The sequence below is a fragment of the Dermacentor albipictus genome, chromosome 3, assembly GCF_038994185.2.
Source record: "Dermacentor albipictus isolate Rhodes 1998 colony chromosome 3, USDA_Dalb.pri_finalv2, whole genome shotgun sequence".
Classification (NCBI taxonomy): Eukaryota; Metazoa; Arthropoda; class Arachnida; order Ixodida; family Ixodidae; genus Dermacentor; species Dermacentor albipictus.
The window spans coordinates 123,436,211-123,456,103 of record NC_091823.1 but is presented as its reverse complement, the minus strand read 5'-3'; the positions used below and the strand labels follow the sequence as shown (position 1 = coordinate 123,456,103).

Here is a 19,893-nt window from a genome sequence, read left to right as displayed (position 1 = left end):
TGGGTATATATCTCATAAGCTCTTGATGTGAAAGGTGCATTGACGTTTCCAAAGTTGTGCTTTAGATTTTCAATTGCGGAACTTTGTGGGTTTAATGTTGTTATAAACATTTGACGCCAAAGGTCTATTGACTTTTCTAAAGTCTTACATCGGAACATACAACGAGACAAGCCAAATCAACACACTAGCAGACGAGTTGACAAAGCAGGCAGCGAGGTCCAATGAGACGAAGCGTTGGGGTGGTTCATTTGTGCCGTCATGTCACATTAAAAATGTCAACATTTTTTTAAACCTACGCCAGAACATCCATGCCAAGACAGTAAAGCCAGCCAAAGTAACTACGTTCTTATTTATTTTTTTACTTTGACTTTTATTCGCGAGGACACATTGAGCCTCTTCAATTTTTATTTTCGCTAGCCTACCCGCGGGCTGCCAGAGCCAGCCAGAGCGCATACGTTTTTCTCGTATGGCCCCGACCACCGTGCGGTGCACTTCGGTGCGCGTTCGGTTTGCTCTGGCCGAGTGGATTTTCACCGGACAGAGTTTTGGACGCTTTCTGGCTAGCAGACGAGAAAAAAAAATGGTCGCTCGCCGCCATCACTGTGGGGACTCGAAGGATTGCACCGCACTCCTTGAGCGGAACCTTTCCGGAAAGTCTTGTTTCGCCGCTGTAGGATATTGAGCAGTATGCGTATGGTTCTCAGTGGACCAAGCGTCTCATGTTTTCTTCGGTATTCCTTCCGTAGCCCCACTAGGTTCCCTAAGTAGGCATTAGATTCTGTCCAACATACTTTCCTATGCGTTTTTTTTTTTTCATTTCGGTGCCTCCGCCTCACAGAAAAAAAAAATACATTGTTGCGGCGCAGCGAATTGTCGCATGGTGAAAGTTCGATTTTGATACTTCTTCTGCGGAAAGTAATGGGCGACGGGACGCTTCAATTGCCGGATACATTTATTATATTATTTCGAAAGCAATTATATGGACACTCCAGGCGCATTCCTGCCATCGCCCTCACGTTTCGTACAAAGTCCAAGGGTGATAACATCGTGACCACGCGCTGCATGCTGTATGTGCGAGTGAAAGCGTAGGAGGGAGGGGAGGTGGAATGGGTGAGCCGACGATGGTGGCTCAGTCTTGTGTGCGCAAAGGAGAAAAGCGGGGAGCAAGCGCGCTGCCTTCCGTCGCGCGCAATACATCGGGGGGAATCGATGGAATGGGGGCGGAATCTAGGATTCTGTGAATCTATGATTGTGCAACATGTTTATTTGCCTTGTTGGACGCATTATATACAGTTACTTCTTCTTACATACATAGACTCATTGGAGACTTATAACGTATACTTAAATATCTTGTTGCGAGGTTTTGTGTATACATGCAGTGAACTTTGTTTCCAGGGACACTTTGTTGTCCTTTATCAAGCCGTATTTTCGCATTTGTATATCCCATGGTATCTTTGCATTTCTAATGTACGAGGGCGAGTCAAATGAAAGTGAGCCTACCCTAACCGCGCAATAATGGTTCGGTTCATTATCTGCGAGGCATGTGCGTAGGAGAACGGCATGTCTCATTTACAAAAGTGACACGCAGGTGTGAAGATAAATGTTCTTTAATGCTCTCATACACTGGGTTGAATATGGTTGCGTCACATAATGGGCACTTCAAAAGTTGAACAGCTCGGTGTCGCGAAGTTTTTGACAGCTGAAGGTGTTTCGAAAACAGAAATTAGTCACCATATGACTGCCGTGTACGTTGAACACTGCATTTCATTGACCACTGTGAAGCGTTGGAGCAAACGGTTCAAAAGACGTTGCAAAAACATTCCAAGACCGGGCCAAAAGCATCGTGCAATCACCCCCACACAATTTCAAAGGTTCATGAGCTGCTGAAACAAGAACGGAGGATAAGCATCGATGAACTACTGGCAGACCGTCTGAACATCAGTCACGGTTCGGTTCACGCCATAATTCATGAGCTTCTCGGTTATCGGCTCTTTGGTGCGCGATGGATCCCCAAGATTTTTATCCATCGCGAGAAGACGGAGAAGTTTCGCGCTGCCTTGACTCATCTGATCGGGTATCACAATGAGCATGACGACTTATTGTTTGCAACTGTGATCGGGGACGAACCTTGGTGCCACTACTACGAGCCTGAAACACGACGGCAAAGCTTACAGTGGAAACATTCGAATTTACCACGCCCAAAGAACGTAAAGGCCGTCATTTCCGCTGGAAAGGTGTTGTTGACTTTTTTTTTTCGATCGACAGGGTCCATTACTGATAGAATTTGCTAAATCTTGAGAGGCTATCAATTGTTTCCGATATTGTGAAACGCCAGAACGGCAGCGTGTCGCAACCAAGAACGAACAACGTGGAAAATTGACGAATAGGGTCATCTTGTTCCACGACAATGCCTGTCCCCACGTCGCTTATGTGGTTAATATAAAACTGGGAAAGTTTAAGTGGGAAACGCTGCAACATCCGCAATAGAGCTCAGACCTGTCACCTTGCGACTTCTACATTTTGGGGCAACCGAAAAAACAGCTCAAGAAAACCAGATACAGACTTTTTGAAGCAGCAACCCAAGGAGTTTTATAAGACGGGAATCGCGCAACTCGTTAGTCAATAAGACAAATGTCTAAATTCTCATGAAGACTACTTTTAAATAAAGTAGCCCGTCGTTGGCTCATTCACTTGACTTGCCCTCATATATCTTGCAGAACTCCTGCTTTTTATACATGCTCTCTGTCGCGACTATAACTTCGGTGCAATTACTCACGATACACGACAAGGGACAGCTACTCCTGCGTAATACATTGGAACAAACAACAGCGTCATTGAGATTTTTCACTGGCCATTGCATATATACAAGAATGTCAGCACGGTTCTTGAATGACAAAGTTTCATTAACATATTTGTCCTCAACTTGTTCAGTTCATTGCCTTTTAATTTTTCATATCAGCGGTATGCACTGCTTTCCTGGTTTCGAACTGATATAGTTCTAAAGTTCGTGTGATATTTTCTTTACTTAATAAATACACAAACAACATGGAAGCATTGACGTCAGTTATGTTGGGCACAATTTTTGGCACATACGAGTATAATATTTTATGAAAAAATACATATTTTACTTGTATTTACAGAGCGTAGCTTTCAAGAATTCGTTTGCAGCATCTTTGGCAATGACAATGCAGTTATTATGCAGTTATTATTCATATAGTTGATCCCTCGATAAATTGTTTAAGAGGAAGCTTTAGCTCGGGCCCGATCCGACGCGGCCTATTCAAATACTTGTAAACCGCAGACACGCTTTTCTGAGATAATCCTGCTAATCGCTTTTATTGAAATTGGTTGCAGGTAAATCCTAGTGTCTGTTGGAAACAGAACTTTGATTTAGGGCCTGAATTTTGTTTAAAATATTTTGGAAAATTCGAAAGTTTGAAAAAATAGAAGCACGACGTTTACAAGCTAATAGCTATGCATGAAGAACAGATATTGTGGTTCTGTAAACGGCATTTATTATAACAGTAAAAGCGGACAAGTTTGCTGTGTCAATTTGTATCTTACGTGAATTGGTTGCGTTGGGTAGAAGGGTTCTGCAAAAGCCGTATTTCCGCAATACTAAATTTTTTGAGATTTATGTGTACCATATCTATTTTTTCCGCTGTAGATGTACTATTAGATGCAATTCACAGAATTGTGATATCATTTTTAATTGTTGAGTCACGGTGTTTTAAACTTGATAGTTTCGTTTTCTGAAAATTTTCAATTTTGGCCAATTTTTAATAAATAATTGACCACCTAAATGAAAAATTCGAAGCCAGTAGTCACTAGAAATAAATTATTCCTTTTAAATGCAAAAAACCTCCTCAAATTTGGTGAAGTGGTTGCAGGGAAAAACGAATTCCGCTTCTACATGTACTTAAATAGGAGCACCCGAGCTAAAGCTTCCTCTTAAGGAGGAGGCTATATATATATATATATATATATATATATATATATATATATATATATATATATATATATATATATATATATCTTGGGCCAGTGGCGTAGCCCCCCCCGAACAAAATTTCTGGCTACGCCACTGTCTAGTACGTGCATATAATTTATGCGCAGCAAGCGCTCTGCGTTAACTCGGGTGTGTACTGCACTTGCTCGTTCGAAACGACCGCAAGAGAGCAGTGGCTGTCTGTTTTCCTCTTGCAAAGAGTGGCACAGGACAGCGACGCGAGCGCCGGTACGGTGCAGGTATATTCAGCAGGGTCGCTGTTGATCGGTGTCATCTTTCACGACCAAGCGAACTGCACTAGCCGTGCGTGTATAGGGGAAACGATGTAGTGTATAAATCTGTGCTACCAAGGCTAAGCGTATTTTTTAAATTAGGCGTAATGTAATTTTGTTGAATGACGGATTCCATATCCACCCCTTTCGTTGCTACCTCCTGGCAGTTACTCATGTACTCACCCGTTTTCGTTTTAGCCAGGATGCGATATATTCCCTTCTGTCATCGTCCCTTTCCGCGATTACAGTGATTATGATGCGTTGGCATTAGGAGTGTCAAAATGGAAAAGAATTGTATGTGTGAAGTGTGGGAAGCCGGTGACATGACATAGAAGTAGAGAGTGGTAGGGAGAGCTTAGGTGAGCGTATACATGTATGTATATGTCACCATTGACGGTGGTCTGTTCATGTCCACCGTCAATTGCACTTTGCTCCTCGAAGAGGTAGAGCACCTGTCGAGTGAGCTGCTGAACAACACTTTGCAATGTGGTGAACGTGGTTCTAACCACGTATTCTGGACCTCGGACATGTCCGACGTAAAACTAATGCATTTTTCTCGCATTTCCCGCTAAATCGCCGCTGAACTTTTTTATTCCACCAATCATCCGCGAGCTTCTGCTCTGAGGCGGACTTTTCTATTCTCAGTCCTTTAATAATACTCGTTCAATGTGATATGTCCAATATGCTCACGTTTAGTATCGAACATCGAAGCCCTTAGTTCAGCTGCCCTCGAACCTCTGCATCGCGTTAACTAGACATATAAGCTATTAGCTCCGCCCCAACCTCGCTCGTCTCCACCGTAGTTCCCCGCCACGTTGGCGTTTTGAGCCAATCAGAGAAAGCGTAGCCACCCCGTGAGCCAACCAGGGATGACATGATGGCGCATTTAACAATACGGCGGAGTTCGTCCGGTGTAACACACATGTTTCGCGGTATTCTTTCTCCGGGGCATCTGCTGACAGCTAGTGGTTGTCAGTTCTGCACGCAACTGGGTGGCATGCGCCTGGATGGGCCGCTCTTGTTTCTGGCCTACTGCGGAGAGGGCGAGAGAAGATTGTGCCTGCCTCTCTCTCTTCACGCCGCCTCTCTGGAAGCCGCGCGGTGAAACAACAAATGCGTGCCCCCGCGCCGCTAGCTTGCACACAGATATCGATGGGTGCGTAGGTCGGGCCCGCTTTTTCTTTCTTTTCTTCCTTTCTCTTTCTTTCTTTTTCGGACTCGCTCTTGGCTTTCGTCCCGCGACTGGACGCGCCGCAGTACTGTAGACGTGGCGTTGCCGTCCACGTGAAACTCGGTTGCAACTGCATGTTCGTGCGTGCGCAAGTGTCCTTGCTGTTTGAACGCTCAGAGGTCCGTCCGCTGCTCGATGGCGGATGTAAGGCGCGAGGATGGATTGGGCCGTAAAAGGAGCCCAGCGGGTGTCGCATACCTTCCCGACCTCTCTCGTATACCGGAAGCGCCGTTCGTGCTCGTCTATAAAGCCTCCTGCTCCCCCCCTCTCCCCCCCCCCTCTTCCACTCCTGAAGCTATGGGAGGCGACCGACAAGTTAAGGACTATGCCTTCGGGGACCGCGGTTAAACAGGTCCCGACCTTCTGGACCTAACTGGATGGACCTGTGGACCAGTTGGTAACTCATACTCGTAACGCGTAGGCACGTGAGATGGCAATTCGTAGATGATGCAGAACGGTTTTGCGACACGGAGATTCAGTAGAAGCGCGACACGCGATAAGCGAAGGACCCACGGTACTCGCTGTAGCAGGAAAACACCGAGTGTAGGAGGTCGTGTAATGATGACGTGGTAGAATGACTGCAAGCCGGACAAGTCGTTCTGCAAGTCGTGATGCCGTCGACTGGGTGGGATGCAACGCCGCGGTCGCGGCGATCGAAGCTGGCGGTGTGCGCCACACACGATTCCGCCAAACGTGTTTTCAGTGCCGTCGTCTTTTTTTCGGGATGCTCTCCTTCGCGCGTGACACGTAGCTTATCTGGTTCGCCGCCGGTCGTTTTGGCAGCCTTACAGTCATTTTTCTACTGCTCTTGTAATCTTTCTCCGATCCTGTCAAATTGCTACACGTTTTGCTCGTTCAGGGATCTCCAGGAGTGTGTGCTCCTGCTTTTGATGCCTCTCAGAAAAGCGCGGTTCCAGGACCGACAAAGGAGTTAACCGGAGAATCTCCGTGCCTTATGCTCTCCGAGCGGATCTTGAACGCCGACGATGCTTTTGTTCTGTCGTACTCTCATTTCTAACAATCGTACTGAAGGATCGTGGTCAAGAGCTTGGTCGTGGTCAAGGATCGTGGTCAAGTGGTTTTGGCACGTAAAATCCCATAATTTAAAAAAAAAAGCTTTTGGTATGCGCACCCGGCCTCTCTATCTCTGCCTCTCTATCTGTCACACACACACACACACACACACACACACACACACACACACACACACACACACACACACACACACACACACACACACACACACACACACACACACACACACACACACACACACACACACACACGCGCGCACACGCACACACACACACGCGCGCGCGCGCACCGAGGTGGCTATGGCGTTCTGCTGCTGAGTACGAGGTCGGAAGCTCGATTCCCGTACTCGGCGCCCGCTTTTCGTTGGGAGCGCAATGAAGAAAAAAAAAAGGTCGCTTGTGTATTGTACTCTCACATTAAACAGCCCCAGGTGGTAACGATTAATCCGTCCATAACGGTGAATCCGGTCGCCCCAGTGCTTTTCGGACGTCGAACTGCACGAAACAATCAATAAATGAATCAATCAACAGTTTCTCCCGCGTAGAACAACACGTATAGTGGTGCCGCTCGACTTACTGCAAGTGTCGAGTAACGTATGCTATAACGCAACTTTGTTGTTACAGGACAGCCAGGCAATGCAACCCTGGACGGCAGCCATACTGTTCTCCTCCCGAGAATCAGTTGCGGGAATCGTGAACGTATTGAGACTCGGGCTTGTTGGTGGTTGTATAGTTGGTCAGCGCTGTCTGCGTCTGTCTTCGTTTGTCCCGGTGTCTCGCGCGGTTCTTAATTCAGACGCGGGAATTGGCTAGGTTTCGGAGCCGGTGCTTCGTAACAGGCGATTGATTGATTGATTGATTTATTGATTGATTGATTGATTGATTACCCGGTGTCTCGCACGGTTCTTAATTTAGACACGGCAATTGGTTAGGTTTCGGAGCCGGTGCTTCGTAACATGCGATTGATTGATTGATTGATTGATTGATTGATTGATGAAGTAATTGATCTGTCAACTGACTGCCTGACTGATCGATGGACGGACGCGTCGATTGGTTAACGATTTCCGTCGGCAGTTTGGCGCCCCGTGTCTGAGCCCCGTCTTTCTCCTCGTGCGCAGCAGGCATGGACGACCACCACCCTGGAGGAGGGGGCGGAGGCAGCCTGGTCAGCCCGTCGTGGCGCAGCGCGCACTTCGCGGCGCATTCGCAGCTGGGCTGGCCGCTGTCCATGACGCTCGCCGACCTGCACGACGACACGCTCCTGCCCACGGGACTCGGTCAGTGCGTTTGCTTCTTATATTCCCCGCCTGTCTGTTTTTAACGGCTGGGCGTGATGGTCATGTTCCCCTCATGCGTCACCTGCCCTCCCGAAGAGGAGGAGATTCTTGATGATGGGAAGGAAAGGTTGGGGTAAAGTGCAGCGCAGTAACTGTCTCTCAGCAGAGGACACCTCAACCGCGCTGCACGGGGGGTAGGGAATGAAAGTAGGGGGAGAGAAAGAGCACCAGAACGAGGAGACACGAAAGGAAATTACGCGCGAGGAGGAACATCGCTTTGCAACCTCGACGTCTTGATGCCCCTGTTCGAGTACAGGCGTGAAACGCCGAAATCGCCTTAGTCGTGCTATACCCGCGTTTGTCGATCTCGACCGCTCCGAGCGCTCGATTTGTCTGACGCAGCCCAGAGGGCACCGCTAGCCGGCTTTCGTATTCGTGAGGTTCGGCTCCCCGAAGCAGGCAGTTCGATGCAGCGATAGGTTAATTAGGTCAATACAGGTCAATTTTGCCGATAGCGTGTTCAATTGAATAGAAAAAAAAAGGAAGAAAGATAGCGCCGCGATAGCGCGCTTTATTTTTCCCAATCGGCTTATGCGGGACGACACAAACTGTGAGAGCGCCTTGCCTTAGACGCGACTCCACTGAAAGATCGACTTAACAGTTGCACTTAAATGTAAAGTAGACGCGACTCCACTGAAAGATCGACTTAACAGTTGCACTTAAATGTAAAGTAATATTTCAAACGTTCTCATCTTGTAGCGATTTTCCTGCGGGCAACTAACCCCCAAACGCGGTAAGGCTGGAAATTCGAGAGGTTTTTTTAGTGTCGCCCAGCCATGCTTGGAGTGTAGAACGCAACTATAAAAAAAAAAAAAACGACGACTTGTCGTTTTTCTCAATATACTGTAGCACTGGATCCGCTTTTTGGCCCTTTTCCCCAATTAAGGCATCGCCGAATGAGTTTCGAAGTCTGAGTAAAGTAACAGCGCAGTTGCATTGACGGCGTTTTTTCCTTTCGCGTGTCCTTGCGAGGGCGTCCTTGTAAGTTGCGTAAGCGTGACGTACGTCTTTTTATGCTGCTGCGATGCCGCCGCTGCGCCCGCGCTGCCATCCACCAAGCACGTACACAGTGCGGTCCAATCTTAAATGCAACGCACCCCCTTTGGTATTTCGCCATCGATTACAGCCGAGATATCGCGTGAAGGCGCACAGACTTCTTTTCCTTGCGTATATATGCGTGTAACTATACCGCGTCATTTCAGCCTCTGTCATTTTTCCTATAAAATTGAAGGATACTTTCAAATATGTTGACTTTTTATCAGTGTCGCGCGGCGATACTGCGCATTGAGGCCAGTATCAAAGAGCATAAAAAAAAAGTTATTTCGCAGCAACTGTTCGTAATAGACGTAGATGGCAACGAACCGTGATGCTGCATGTCATTAATTAGCCAAGGCAGCCTGCGAATAGGAAAGAGCACTTGAGAAGGAAAAGCTTTGTCGGTCTCGGGAGGCCTAACGGTCGGTATCCTTGCGTGCTTTTGCTGTCCGATTAGTGGGCACTTGTCAGCTCTGGTTAATATAATAATAATATAATATATGGGGTTTTACGTGCCAAAACCACTTTCTGATTATGAGGCACGCCGTAGTGGGGGACTCCGGAAATTTTGACCACCAGGGGTTCTTTAACGTGCACCTAAATCTAAGTACTGTTACGAACTTCAACCGGTGCCACCAGCGTTACGAACTTCCACCCGGTGCCACCAGTGTTACGACATCCAACCGGTGCCACCAGTGTTACGAACTTGTATCGCTGCACCACGATAACGGCTTTGTGGTCCCGTAGCGCTCGTCACCCGTTTCGTGACAGAGCGTTGGTAGCGAAGACTCCGAGCCTGGCGTCGATGAGAAATACAAAAGGGACTTTATACATTATATACAGGTTATCATACAGGACATGAACGGATCGGCACTGGGGCCGAGAGCTCACACAAACGCGACTGTTCTCGCACGACGGCGTCCGGCGAAAACGCGTGACACATCTCACCCCAGTCGGGGCGACACTCTCTCCCGGTGGGTTGGCGGATCCTGTTTTCGAGGCGGCCTGTCGCGGCTTTTATAATCCCCGAGGACCATTGTCACTCAAACGGCCCAATACAAAGTCAGCACACGACGGTCGTCCGAGGGGTCCAACCAGCGACCGCGCTGGCCACCCGGTTCAAAGTTCGCGCGCGCGGTGACCTCCAGGCAAAGGGAGGTGCGGCGCCGGGCTGTCTGGCACACGCGGACACGTCCAAACACGCTGCTTCGCCGAGGCTTCTCCCGCACGAAGGCGCAGCATCTTGACTTGTGAAGGGAGAATTATGGCGCTCGCAGGATAGATTCTGCATCTTGCAGATTCGGGATCCGGGCTTGTGGTAATGGCACAACAGTACACGGGTGTTTTCGCATTTCGCCCCCATCGAAATGCGGCCGCCGTGGCCGGGATTCGATCCCGCGACCTCGTGCGCAGCAGCCCAACACCATAGCCACTGAGCAACCACGGCGGGTTTGTCAGCTCTGGTTGTGTACGCCCTAGTGACCACTGCGAAGGCAATGCCACTCGAGCCAAAAAGGCTATACTGCCTTGAAAAGGTGGCTCCATGTAGTGAACTTCCAGTGAAGGCTGGTTCGACGCGATGCCCCGGTTGTTGGGAGATTTCAGCGAAAGCATGATGTTTCTCGGCGGCACGTCATGAAATAATCGCGAATCTTTCAGCTGGCTCCACTCCTCGAGTTGGGTAGTAGCTGTTGCCATATCCAGCGCTACTTCCCGTATATAGGTCGGCACCATGGATGCCGACTGATACCGTGAGCATGTAGAGGGTACGGTTTCGAAGCGCATAAACGGCTTGTTTTGATCGCTCGAAAGCACTTCGTATTCTCACCCCCGTGTTCTCAAACGGTTCTCGACTCAAAGCTCTTCTTGAAGACTGGAATCGGAAGACGGAGGCCTATGCAGTAACTCTGCTGCACGAGGTTTGAACTCGCGACCCCTGGTTAGCTGCCAAGTTGAGCACAGCACCGCCCCTCGGCTAAAGAAGACACTACACTGTCGAAGTATTGCCGTGGGGTGTCAGTGAAGCGCAGTGACCATTTGTGTCGATGGGTGGCGCTGCCATTGGCTTTAGAGTCGAGGTGCAGTATGCAGTGGAACAACATGTTAGAATACGAGGGTTAGAATCAATGTGCCGATGAGCCTCCGCTATACCTTCGTGGGTGGCGCGAGTTGACCAGTGAGGACCGCAGGACTGAACGCCGCGGGATTTGGTACACCAACCTCTTGTCGTAACGAAGTCGCTTTATTCGAAGTGTCGATCCTCGCGGTCCCAACTGCATGTAGTGCGTGCAATTTTAGACCCGGTATTGTTCTTCGAAGCTCAGTGGCGCCAATTCCCGCTTAGTACGAAGTGCGGGAAGTTCGCACCGGACCGCTAGGTGCTGCGTACGCGATGACTGCATTTCTCCGTACTGGCCACTCCGTCACGTGGTGACTGCAGCACCGCGGGATGAACAGTACCACGTGATTACCGACGCACGAGGCAGCCACTCACGGGCATCAGAATTTCGCCACTTTCATAGCCGCCATTGTCAAGTGCGGCTATGTTTCAAAATATACGTTTTGCGGGGTCTCGCGTGCTTGGAGTGTACGATTACGTTGCCTCTTTCAGAGCCTATCTACATTTAACGAAGTACCGTTGTTAACGAAGTCTTTTTCCTGTCCCGATGACTTCCTTATAACGACGGCCTACTGTACTTCAGCTCACACGTTAGCGTTTTGGACACTTACTCCGACTTCGCTACAATACCCAGGCAGCACACCAGCAGTGATGCAAGCATGGCCCAATTCTGGCAGAAACACCAATCTTCAACCAATGTTGGCATATTGGCAATGTGCAACCCAATCCAATACTGGCCCAGAGTTAAAGCCAAGATTAGACCAATGTTATGCCAATGCAGCAGCAATTGTGCTACCAGCGGACCAGTGTTGAGCCATATCGTTGCCATTATTAATGCCTGTTTTTGAGCCAATGCCCTGTGCACGACAAATATTGTAGATACGCTGGCTCTGGAGTACGCAGCCATATATACTGCGAACCTTTAGCTAGCGGCATTTTTGATAGCAATTGTCCCCATGCCGTCTTCCTCAATAGTAGCTAGGAAAGCTCGATAAAAAGATATCTCAAGAAGCAGAAGTCCTCTATACTTGCAAATAATAATAAAAGAATACTGAAATTCACTTTTACGGCAGTTTATTTGCGAATAAATTTGCACGAACAGGCATTTTCCGCTGACCTAGATGGGTGACGCTCGGTTATGTTCGAACAGTTTATTTACAGGCAGTGCCCTCAGGATAGGAATGGGCCACTTCATATTTTAACGCCATAGCGTTAAAAGGAAGCTTTAGCTCTGGCCCAACTCTGGCGCGGCCTATTCAAATACATGTAAAACACAAAAACGTTTTTCTGAGACAACCCCTGGACCGATTTTAATTAAATTTGTTGCATTTGAGAGGGAAAGCTAACATGTAGTGATTGTTGGAAGTGGAATTTCGATTTAGGGCTTGAATTTCGTTGAAAGGATTTTCGAACATTCGACCGTATGAAAAATATAGAAGCATGAAGTTTACAAATTCATAACTCTGCATCAAGAACAGATATCGTGGGTCTGTAAACGGCATCCATTAGATCATTCAAAGCGGACAAATTCAATATGTCATTTTTACCTCTTATGTGAATTTGTTGCGTTGGCTACAAGGGTTCTGCAAAAGCTGTATTTCCATATTACGAATTTTTTTATATTCATGTGTAACATATCACTTTTGTCCCCTTTAGATGTACTATTACATGCAATTAACAGAATTGTGTTATAATTTTTTGTAGTTGAGTCAGAGTTGTAAACTTGATGGTTTCTGTTTTTGAAAATTATCGATTTTTGCCAACTTTTAATAAAAGATTGACGACCTAACTCAAAAATTCGAAACCAACAGTCGCTAGATTTTAAGTTTTTCTTTTAAATGCTACAAACCTCGTCAAATTTGGTACAGTGGTTGCCGAGAACAGCGTATTCTCCTTTTACATGTATTTAGATAGGAGCACCCGAGCTAAAGCTTCCTCTTAAGGGCCCCGTGTCGCAGAAAGTCCGGCGTCGGACGTCATTCCGACAAAAATATTTTCGAACCACCCATACGCAGGCCCTCCATGTGGCGTAAGGAAGCTACTGAAGTAATTGAATTTCTGAAGCTAAAATACGCATAAAATCATAAAGTACAACTTACACACAACCTACAGACATGATAGCCTCAGATTGTGATTTGACTATACGAGAAAACGTAATTCTGTTACGCGAAAACTCAAAGAAACCCCGTTTCTAGCGTTTCTACCAATCATAGACCGGCCACGGCGTCTGGAATTTGCGCGCGTCGGCGCGGAGTATCTTGGAGGCCACGTAGCGGCGCGCCCGGCTCCTTGCAGCAACATCATCCAGATGTCGCTCGCCTCCGCCGCATCGCGGCCCACGTTAGAGGCCGCGTTTCTAACCAGAAAGCCCGGCTTCGTGGGTAGCGTTCCCAGCCAGCGTTTCCCGTTAAACATTACGGTTACGTACGCTCCAGTTACCGGCCTGAGAAGCCTGAGAAGCAGTCAGGGATCTTTGAACGCTATCGCGTTCTGCTCTTAAAGGCGAAGCTAAGCGTCCTTCATCCTTTCTTTCGTTTTCGTGTTGACTTGTAGAAAATGTCCGTCTTTTCGGAACTGTAATCGCCGCCCTTTATCACGTACTGGCGACTGAGCTGATGGAGGTTTTCGACGATGTAGAGTGCACAGTGGTGGATGCCTGGCAGTCGTTCCCTACAGAGTTGTACGCGCAGTCACTGCACTTCGGCGTTTTCGAGCCAGTGGGATGGGAAGCGCAACGCTGCATGCTCGTCATGCAAACCGTCTCTCGACGGATTAGTCCTGCGCGCTGATACAACGAAGCGATGTCAGTGCGCGAAAAAAGAAGTGAAAAAAAAATACCAGCGGTAGTTTGGGTGTGCATGCGCAGCGCCAACTCGCAGTCAAAGCCTCTCGCAAGTGCCCTGCCCATCGTCCGTCGCGCCCCTTCCCAAACCGCTAATGGGCAACGCATGACGTATCCGCTACTGTCAATTCTTGTTTAAGACGTCATCGAGCGCCTGAATAAGGTACTCAAACGGATGTCAAGTTGACGTCGTCGTTAGCGGATACCAAATTGGTGCTCGAGATCGGAGGGCGTTCGTTCGTTGCTTGAAGATTATAACAGCGCTAACACGTGCAACCACGAAAGAACAAGGACGAGTCACAAGCGTCAACTCGCCCAGAAAGAAGCTTTAGCGTTCGTTACTTCTTTACGCCAAGGCACATCGCGGGAGACCTTTCACAAAAAATCCGCGTGCGCATGCCTAGTCTCTATATTGTGCGCCAGATGTCAATGATTGGGAAATTTTCGCCGTTATCATACTTTCCTCCATCCTCATCTGACGCAGCTGCCCTCAGGGGGCGACACTGTGGTCCCAGCTGCCGAGTTGCTTACGCAAAGCGCGAACCACGATCGCAGTTATGTAATTGCAGTGGGGTTTAGCAAGGCTGTTCAAGGACGAGTGCTGCTGCAGCGCCCCCTTGCGTGGTGCGCGTCACCACTGTGAGCACGCGACCAAGTGAGCAACAGCACAAGCGAAAACAGCATCCACGAATGGAAATGGCATGTGGCCCGGTTTTTCTGGACTTCGATAGGACGCTGTTTACGGTGTGCCTGAATAGAAGGCAGAACGGTGCTTGCAAACTTCGGTGGTTGCGGGACAGGCGGGCTAAATAAAAAAAAAAGGAAAGAAAGAAAGAAAAGAAGCAAACACGCGCGGAGACCATCTGCAGAACTCCATATGCGTGTCTAGGTAAAAACGCGAAAACAAATTTGATCATAGCGGTGGGTGGGGTCTTCCCGGAGGTCTTCGTGTGACCTCCGCCTGCGTAACGTTTCAGTCCGTAATTAGAAAGCGAATCAGAATCGCGCGGCTTGTTTTGCGCTACAACGAAACCTAAAAAGGCATTTTGGCAGCTGGCGGCGTTTGTCCACGTAATTAACGCCACGATTAGCTGCTGCTCATTGCAAACTGATTAAGGACGTGAGTTATGTAAAAAGACATTCCTTAGCTATGGCGACGCTTCTTCCAGCAGCGCTGTTCCATTTTAATGCACGTTCGTCTGGACGTCGCTTAGAGCCCTTGTGTGGCCGGTTATGTAAGGCCAATTCGTGCGAATATATAGTTTGTCTCGATTCGACATCCGAAATGGTGTTTACAAGTGATCTGTTGCACAATCTTGGTTCTGTACCACTGTTTTTCGAGTTCTGTTGCGTAGAGACCCGATAATTAATTTTTGTCAGCTTTATTCCGATACTCGCGCGACGGTCGCACTCATATCGGCTGTAAAATGATATCGCCAGGTTATCGATCTCGTTTCCGAGCTTTGCGCCGACAGGCAGAGTCAGCGACCGAGAGACGCATTTATTTTGCACTACGCTCCATCCGTTGCCGTCACCGAATGCAGCCAGATTTAGCGCATAGTCAGAGGGTTGATCGTTCGCGAATGCCGAAGAAGGATTGCGTAGACGGAAGCTGCGCACACTAGCGCACGCGAACTGAGCTATGCATGTGTATACGCATAAGAAACGGAGATCACCCATGCGCTTTCATGTGTACTCTTTCCCTCTATTCGACTCTTATTGCGCTCTGCTTAGCGCTGGAGGAGACTCATAGGAATGTAATGTTCCACCATTCTCGCCGCTACACTGCTATCGGCACACTGCACCTGCCAGTTGCCGGTTGCGCAAGCGATGCATGCGATGAGGTGCCGCCGGAGTACTGCGGCTAGTATTTTAGCAGCGGACGCGTTGGTGCTGCCATCTGGAGGCAGGTAACGGAAACCGGGTAAGGTAACGGGCGCCTGAGAGCGGCGTTTGAGATTCAGATCTGATCTTGATCAAGCATAGACGACGTGCCAAGGAAAAGAACTGCGCACAAGAGAGAGAGAAGAGTAACTATCATTCTCTGATGTTTTGTTTTCGCGTGTTTATTGCAAGTATCACTGCGAGCTTGCTTGGACGTTGTGCGGGAAAAAAAATTAATTGCCCTCCGCTGGCGCGCTCTCGTTGAAGTAACACAGTGTGAACAAGTAGATTAGCGTGGGCTGGTGTGGGCGGCGTTTCCTTTCTATTTTTCTTATTTTTGTGTGTGTGTTCTTTCTTTCTGCAGAAAGGTCACTTATGAGCGCAGAGACCAAATTGTTCTGAGATGACTTTTTATTCTTGGGTAATACTCTAATAGACAGCATCTAGGGGACCATAACGTCCAGCCAGTGTATGTACGATCGTGTATCCAGTAATATCAAACGATTTCAATCTCACCATTCCACGTAAATCCCGAGTCCCGAACTTGTGTGGGCCGACTTTTCGAAGCAAGAAGCGCAAGGAAATGAATGGCTTCCCGAAGTGGTATACTCGCCAAGGCTGGCCGAGTGACGTAACGCTCCCTCTTAATTTACCTCCTTCCTGCAAGGACGGCGCAAAGTATGGGGCTCTTGCATTGCCCAGGGGGCGCTGCGAAAAAGGTGCTAAAAAGCGCCCTCTGTCCTAAAATGGGTCGTACCAAGCTCGGTCGTCTGCTTCGGAAAGCACGTTTACAATATGGACCCGCCACTTTCGGTTGTGTTGTATCACGGCCTGCAGCGAATATTCGGTGCCGAAGATTTTTTCAGGGGTGGCAGGCTGCGTAAAGGCAAGAAATTATGCAGTGCCGAATACCAGTATGCCGTTCAAGAATTAAGCGGCGAAGTTTTAGCGCGGTGTCAGTCGCAAGTGAAGCGAGTCGCGTACGAAGTGGAACTTCAGGTTAGGTTTGCACGCTGCTAGATTCACGCGCACAAACGCGAGGAAATGCTTGCTATAAATGAATCCACAGCAGCGATAAGCAGACATCATGTGTACGGAACTGCTCGAGCACACGATCGTACGCGCCGCGAAGGCAGCGGTCTTTCGACATGCCGCGAAACGGCGGGCCTCCTGCAATCTTTGTTGACTGCATGCCGCTAAACAAGTTGTTATGCCTGCGTTGTCGCAGCGGCCATCTGTCCTTTTTAGTAACTAGTAATAACTGATGCAATGCATATGAGCTCGCACGTACGTGCGAATCGCGCTGCAGCGCGAGCTCGTGCGCTGCTCGCTTCACGTAGCTTTTAATGACAGCGCTCGAACATCGATCTGCTGTAATCAATACTACTTTGCTGCGCTGCCTCAACATGCTGACTTGAGGTCAAGTATGAGCACATTTAACTCTCTAACCTGTGCTGCTCGTAGTGGGGTAGTGAATTGTCACCGAATCAGCCCGGCCATTTGTGGTCATTTGCACACACCTGGTCACTTAACCACTTCGCATCGGTCGAATTGTTCATTGTCGCTGTGGCCGGGTCTCGAATCGTGAATTACCAGCCATGCCTGCTGCTATGTCGGTGTGCTGTCGGCATTGTAGGTGCAAAAGACCGAAATTTAGGACGCAGATAATCAAGCAAGCTTCAAGACAGGCGAAGCAGTCAGCATGGCGCGAAGTTTCGCTTACTCAGCGTGACGAACTGCAGCTATGCAGCGCGCCCGACGCTCCACTTTGTGAGGCCTTGAAGGAAAACGGTAGAATTTGATGTTGGGTTTCAGGCCTTCTTGTTCATGGCAGCCCACGACGCAGAAGTAATGACGGTGACGCAGTGGCGTAGCAACAGGGGGGGCCGGGGGGCCGTGGGCCCCGGGTGCACGGGGCCAGGAGGAGGAGGAGGGGGGGGGGGTGTCATATACGTCTGAAGACACCCGAAAATTGTCGAAATCCTCGCCTTCCTCGACTACACCCGAAGGGGGGGGGGTGACAGAAGTGCTAAGGGCCCCGGGTGCCAGACGACCTAGCTACGCCACTGCGGTGACGCCTTCTCGAGGCTGGGCTAGGTCTCTCCGGATCGGCGTCACCGATTCCGTTTGCTCCCAGCATTACGTCCCACGGCACACGGAGAGCCCGTTTTCGTTAAACTATAGCTGCGGCGAGCTCGCAGCGTGGTCGGCATGGTCTGTGAGAAGTGACGAGCCTTTTCGCACTCGCAACAGGGCAGAAAAAAGTGCGAATCGACGCAAAACTCGGCCTAGAAACGTGCTTCGCCACAGTCAGGGCTCAATACGACCCAAGCTGGTACGACCCAGATGTCGTTTCCCGCGCCGCTACTATACCTCAAACTCCAGCGCAAGACGCCCATGGGCAGGAGTGTTCGGGCGCAGGGCGGTAGACTATTATTCAAATCAGTACGGGCACGCGCTTTCTTTTTAATTGCAGGAGCACTACCGCACGCTTGTTGACACTTAGCTAAACATTTGTCTACACAATACAAACGCCGGAACTGGCGTCATCGACATCACTTTGACGTCACGACACAAAGTAAGTTTTGCTGACGTGGTGTAGCGAGACGGCTAGGCGTGATGACGATAACAAGATAAACAAAACGGCTGCCTGCGATTCTTCAGTCTGCGCTGACGTGTGGCAGCCGCAGCAACGGAGCGAGCCGGTGTATCGCGACGTCATGATGACGCTCCCGTTTTTGCTCGCCGAAACCAGAACTATAGATTCGTAGAAAGTATCGCAGTCAATCATTCGGGGCATTCTGATGCTTGCGAGTATTTCAGGATTTTCACCCCAATTTAACGCAAATACCATAGTCGGCAATGTCATAGCAGTACTCTTCGACGGTTGCGGTTGTTTACCGAATCTCTCCGCGCTTTAGGGGCACACGTTTAACAAGATCCCCGAAGTAGAAATGGCTGTGGGTATCGAATTACGACCGAGTGTGTTGGCACCGGATTCCCAATTTCCTAAGCTATGGACGCATTCCCGTGGGGTGTGGCCGCAGTTGGAGAGCGTGAAATGGGGCATTTAACTTCGTCCTCACGCCTGACAGCGAGGACGACTTGAAATGCGGCAGATTGGGAGACTTTATTTTCCTTCTTCGTGCTACACGTCTACCTCGTCCGCTTTGAGGCGTTTGACCGCGGTGCTGAGGCGTGCCGTGAGTTCCTCACCGAGTGCGAGTGTCATAAGTATGCGTGAGGCGTCGGCCTGCGTCGACTCTTCTCATAACCTGTACGGGACAGTCTTATTCGTGTCATTGTGTGCTCTGATGGGGGAGGAGGGGGGGGGGGGTGGCACATTCCAAGAGAAGGTGTTTTGGACGTAACGATGACCTTGCTCGTCGCAGAGGCGCACGCATGGTCCACTATGTCGGCGTGATTCATCCTGCGTGAGCTGCCGTGCGTGTGAACAGATGCGACAATAAATCATCTCCGGGCTGACCGGTTGTGAACGGGCCTTGTCTAACTTCTTTTTCTTTTTTTTCTCCCCGTTTTCTGTGGCACGAAAGTATAATTTATACCGAATTCCGGTGTTGCGGCGTGATTTCGCCACTGGCCGCAATTCTTTTAGGGCGCATTTTGATCTCCTCGTTCTATAGTCATCTGCCGGGTATCACTCCGCGAAATAATTGCAGCTTTACGCCGCGCCACAGCCTCGTTCGCTAACGCAGAAAAATAAATAATTAAAATAAAATACGTCTTCAAGCTTGCTCGGCTAAGGGTTTTCGCGTCTCGCGAGGGCATGCACAGCTTTCTGTGTGGGTTGCTTCAAAGACCCGTGAATGGAGACGCGCGTGGTGACATTTGTACCGGTGGTGCATTTAACGGCATGTGCGACGTGACCCAACGCCTGTTGCGCCAACTGCGAAGGGACGTCCTAGCTTGTCGCCCTGACGAAATGTTCTGCTTATCTGTGGCTGTGTAGCATAGCCATCTCCAGTGAACTTACAGTAATGTTGTGGCGTGGTGTAATAGAGAACGAAGCGTCACAGAGCCGATAGGACCGCCGTTCCTGTAACAAGCGGGCGTTTGTAACAGTAACGCGATATTGTTATACGGAGCCAGTGCCGCGGAAAATCCAGCGT

The 19,893-nt window shown here is 49.2% G+C and overlaps 1 protein-coding gene across 9 annotated transcripts in view; it reads left to right on the top strand.

Moving 5' to 3' along the window:
* Nucleotides 1-19,893, top strand: part of aop (anterior open) — a 184,417-nt gene that overhangs the window by 117,216 nt on the left and 47,308 nt on the right. For 6 of the 9 annotated variants that reach the window (XM_065441434.2, XM_065441426.2, XM_065441427.2 and 3 more), the window contains one exon: nucleotides 7,665-7,823. In XM_065441434.2, the coding sequence (XP_065297506.2) occupies nucleotides 7,665-7,823 (159 nt within the window). The remainder of the gene's footprint in view (nucleotides 1-7,664; nucleotides 7,824-19,893) is intronic. The other 3 variants (XM_065441425.2, XM_065441432.2, XM_065441431.2) reach the window with 1 other exon arrangement.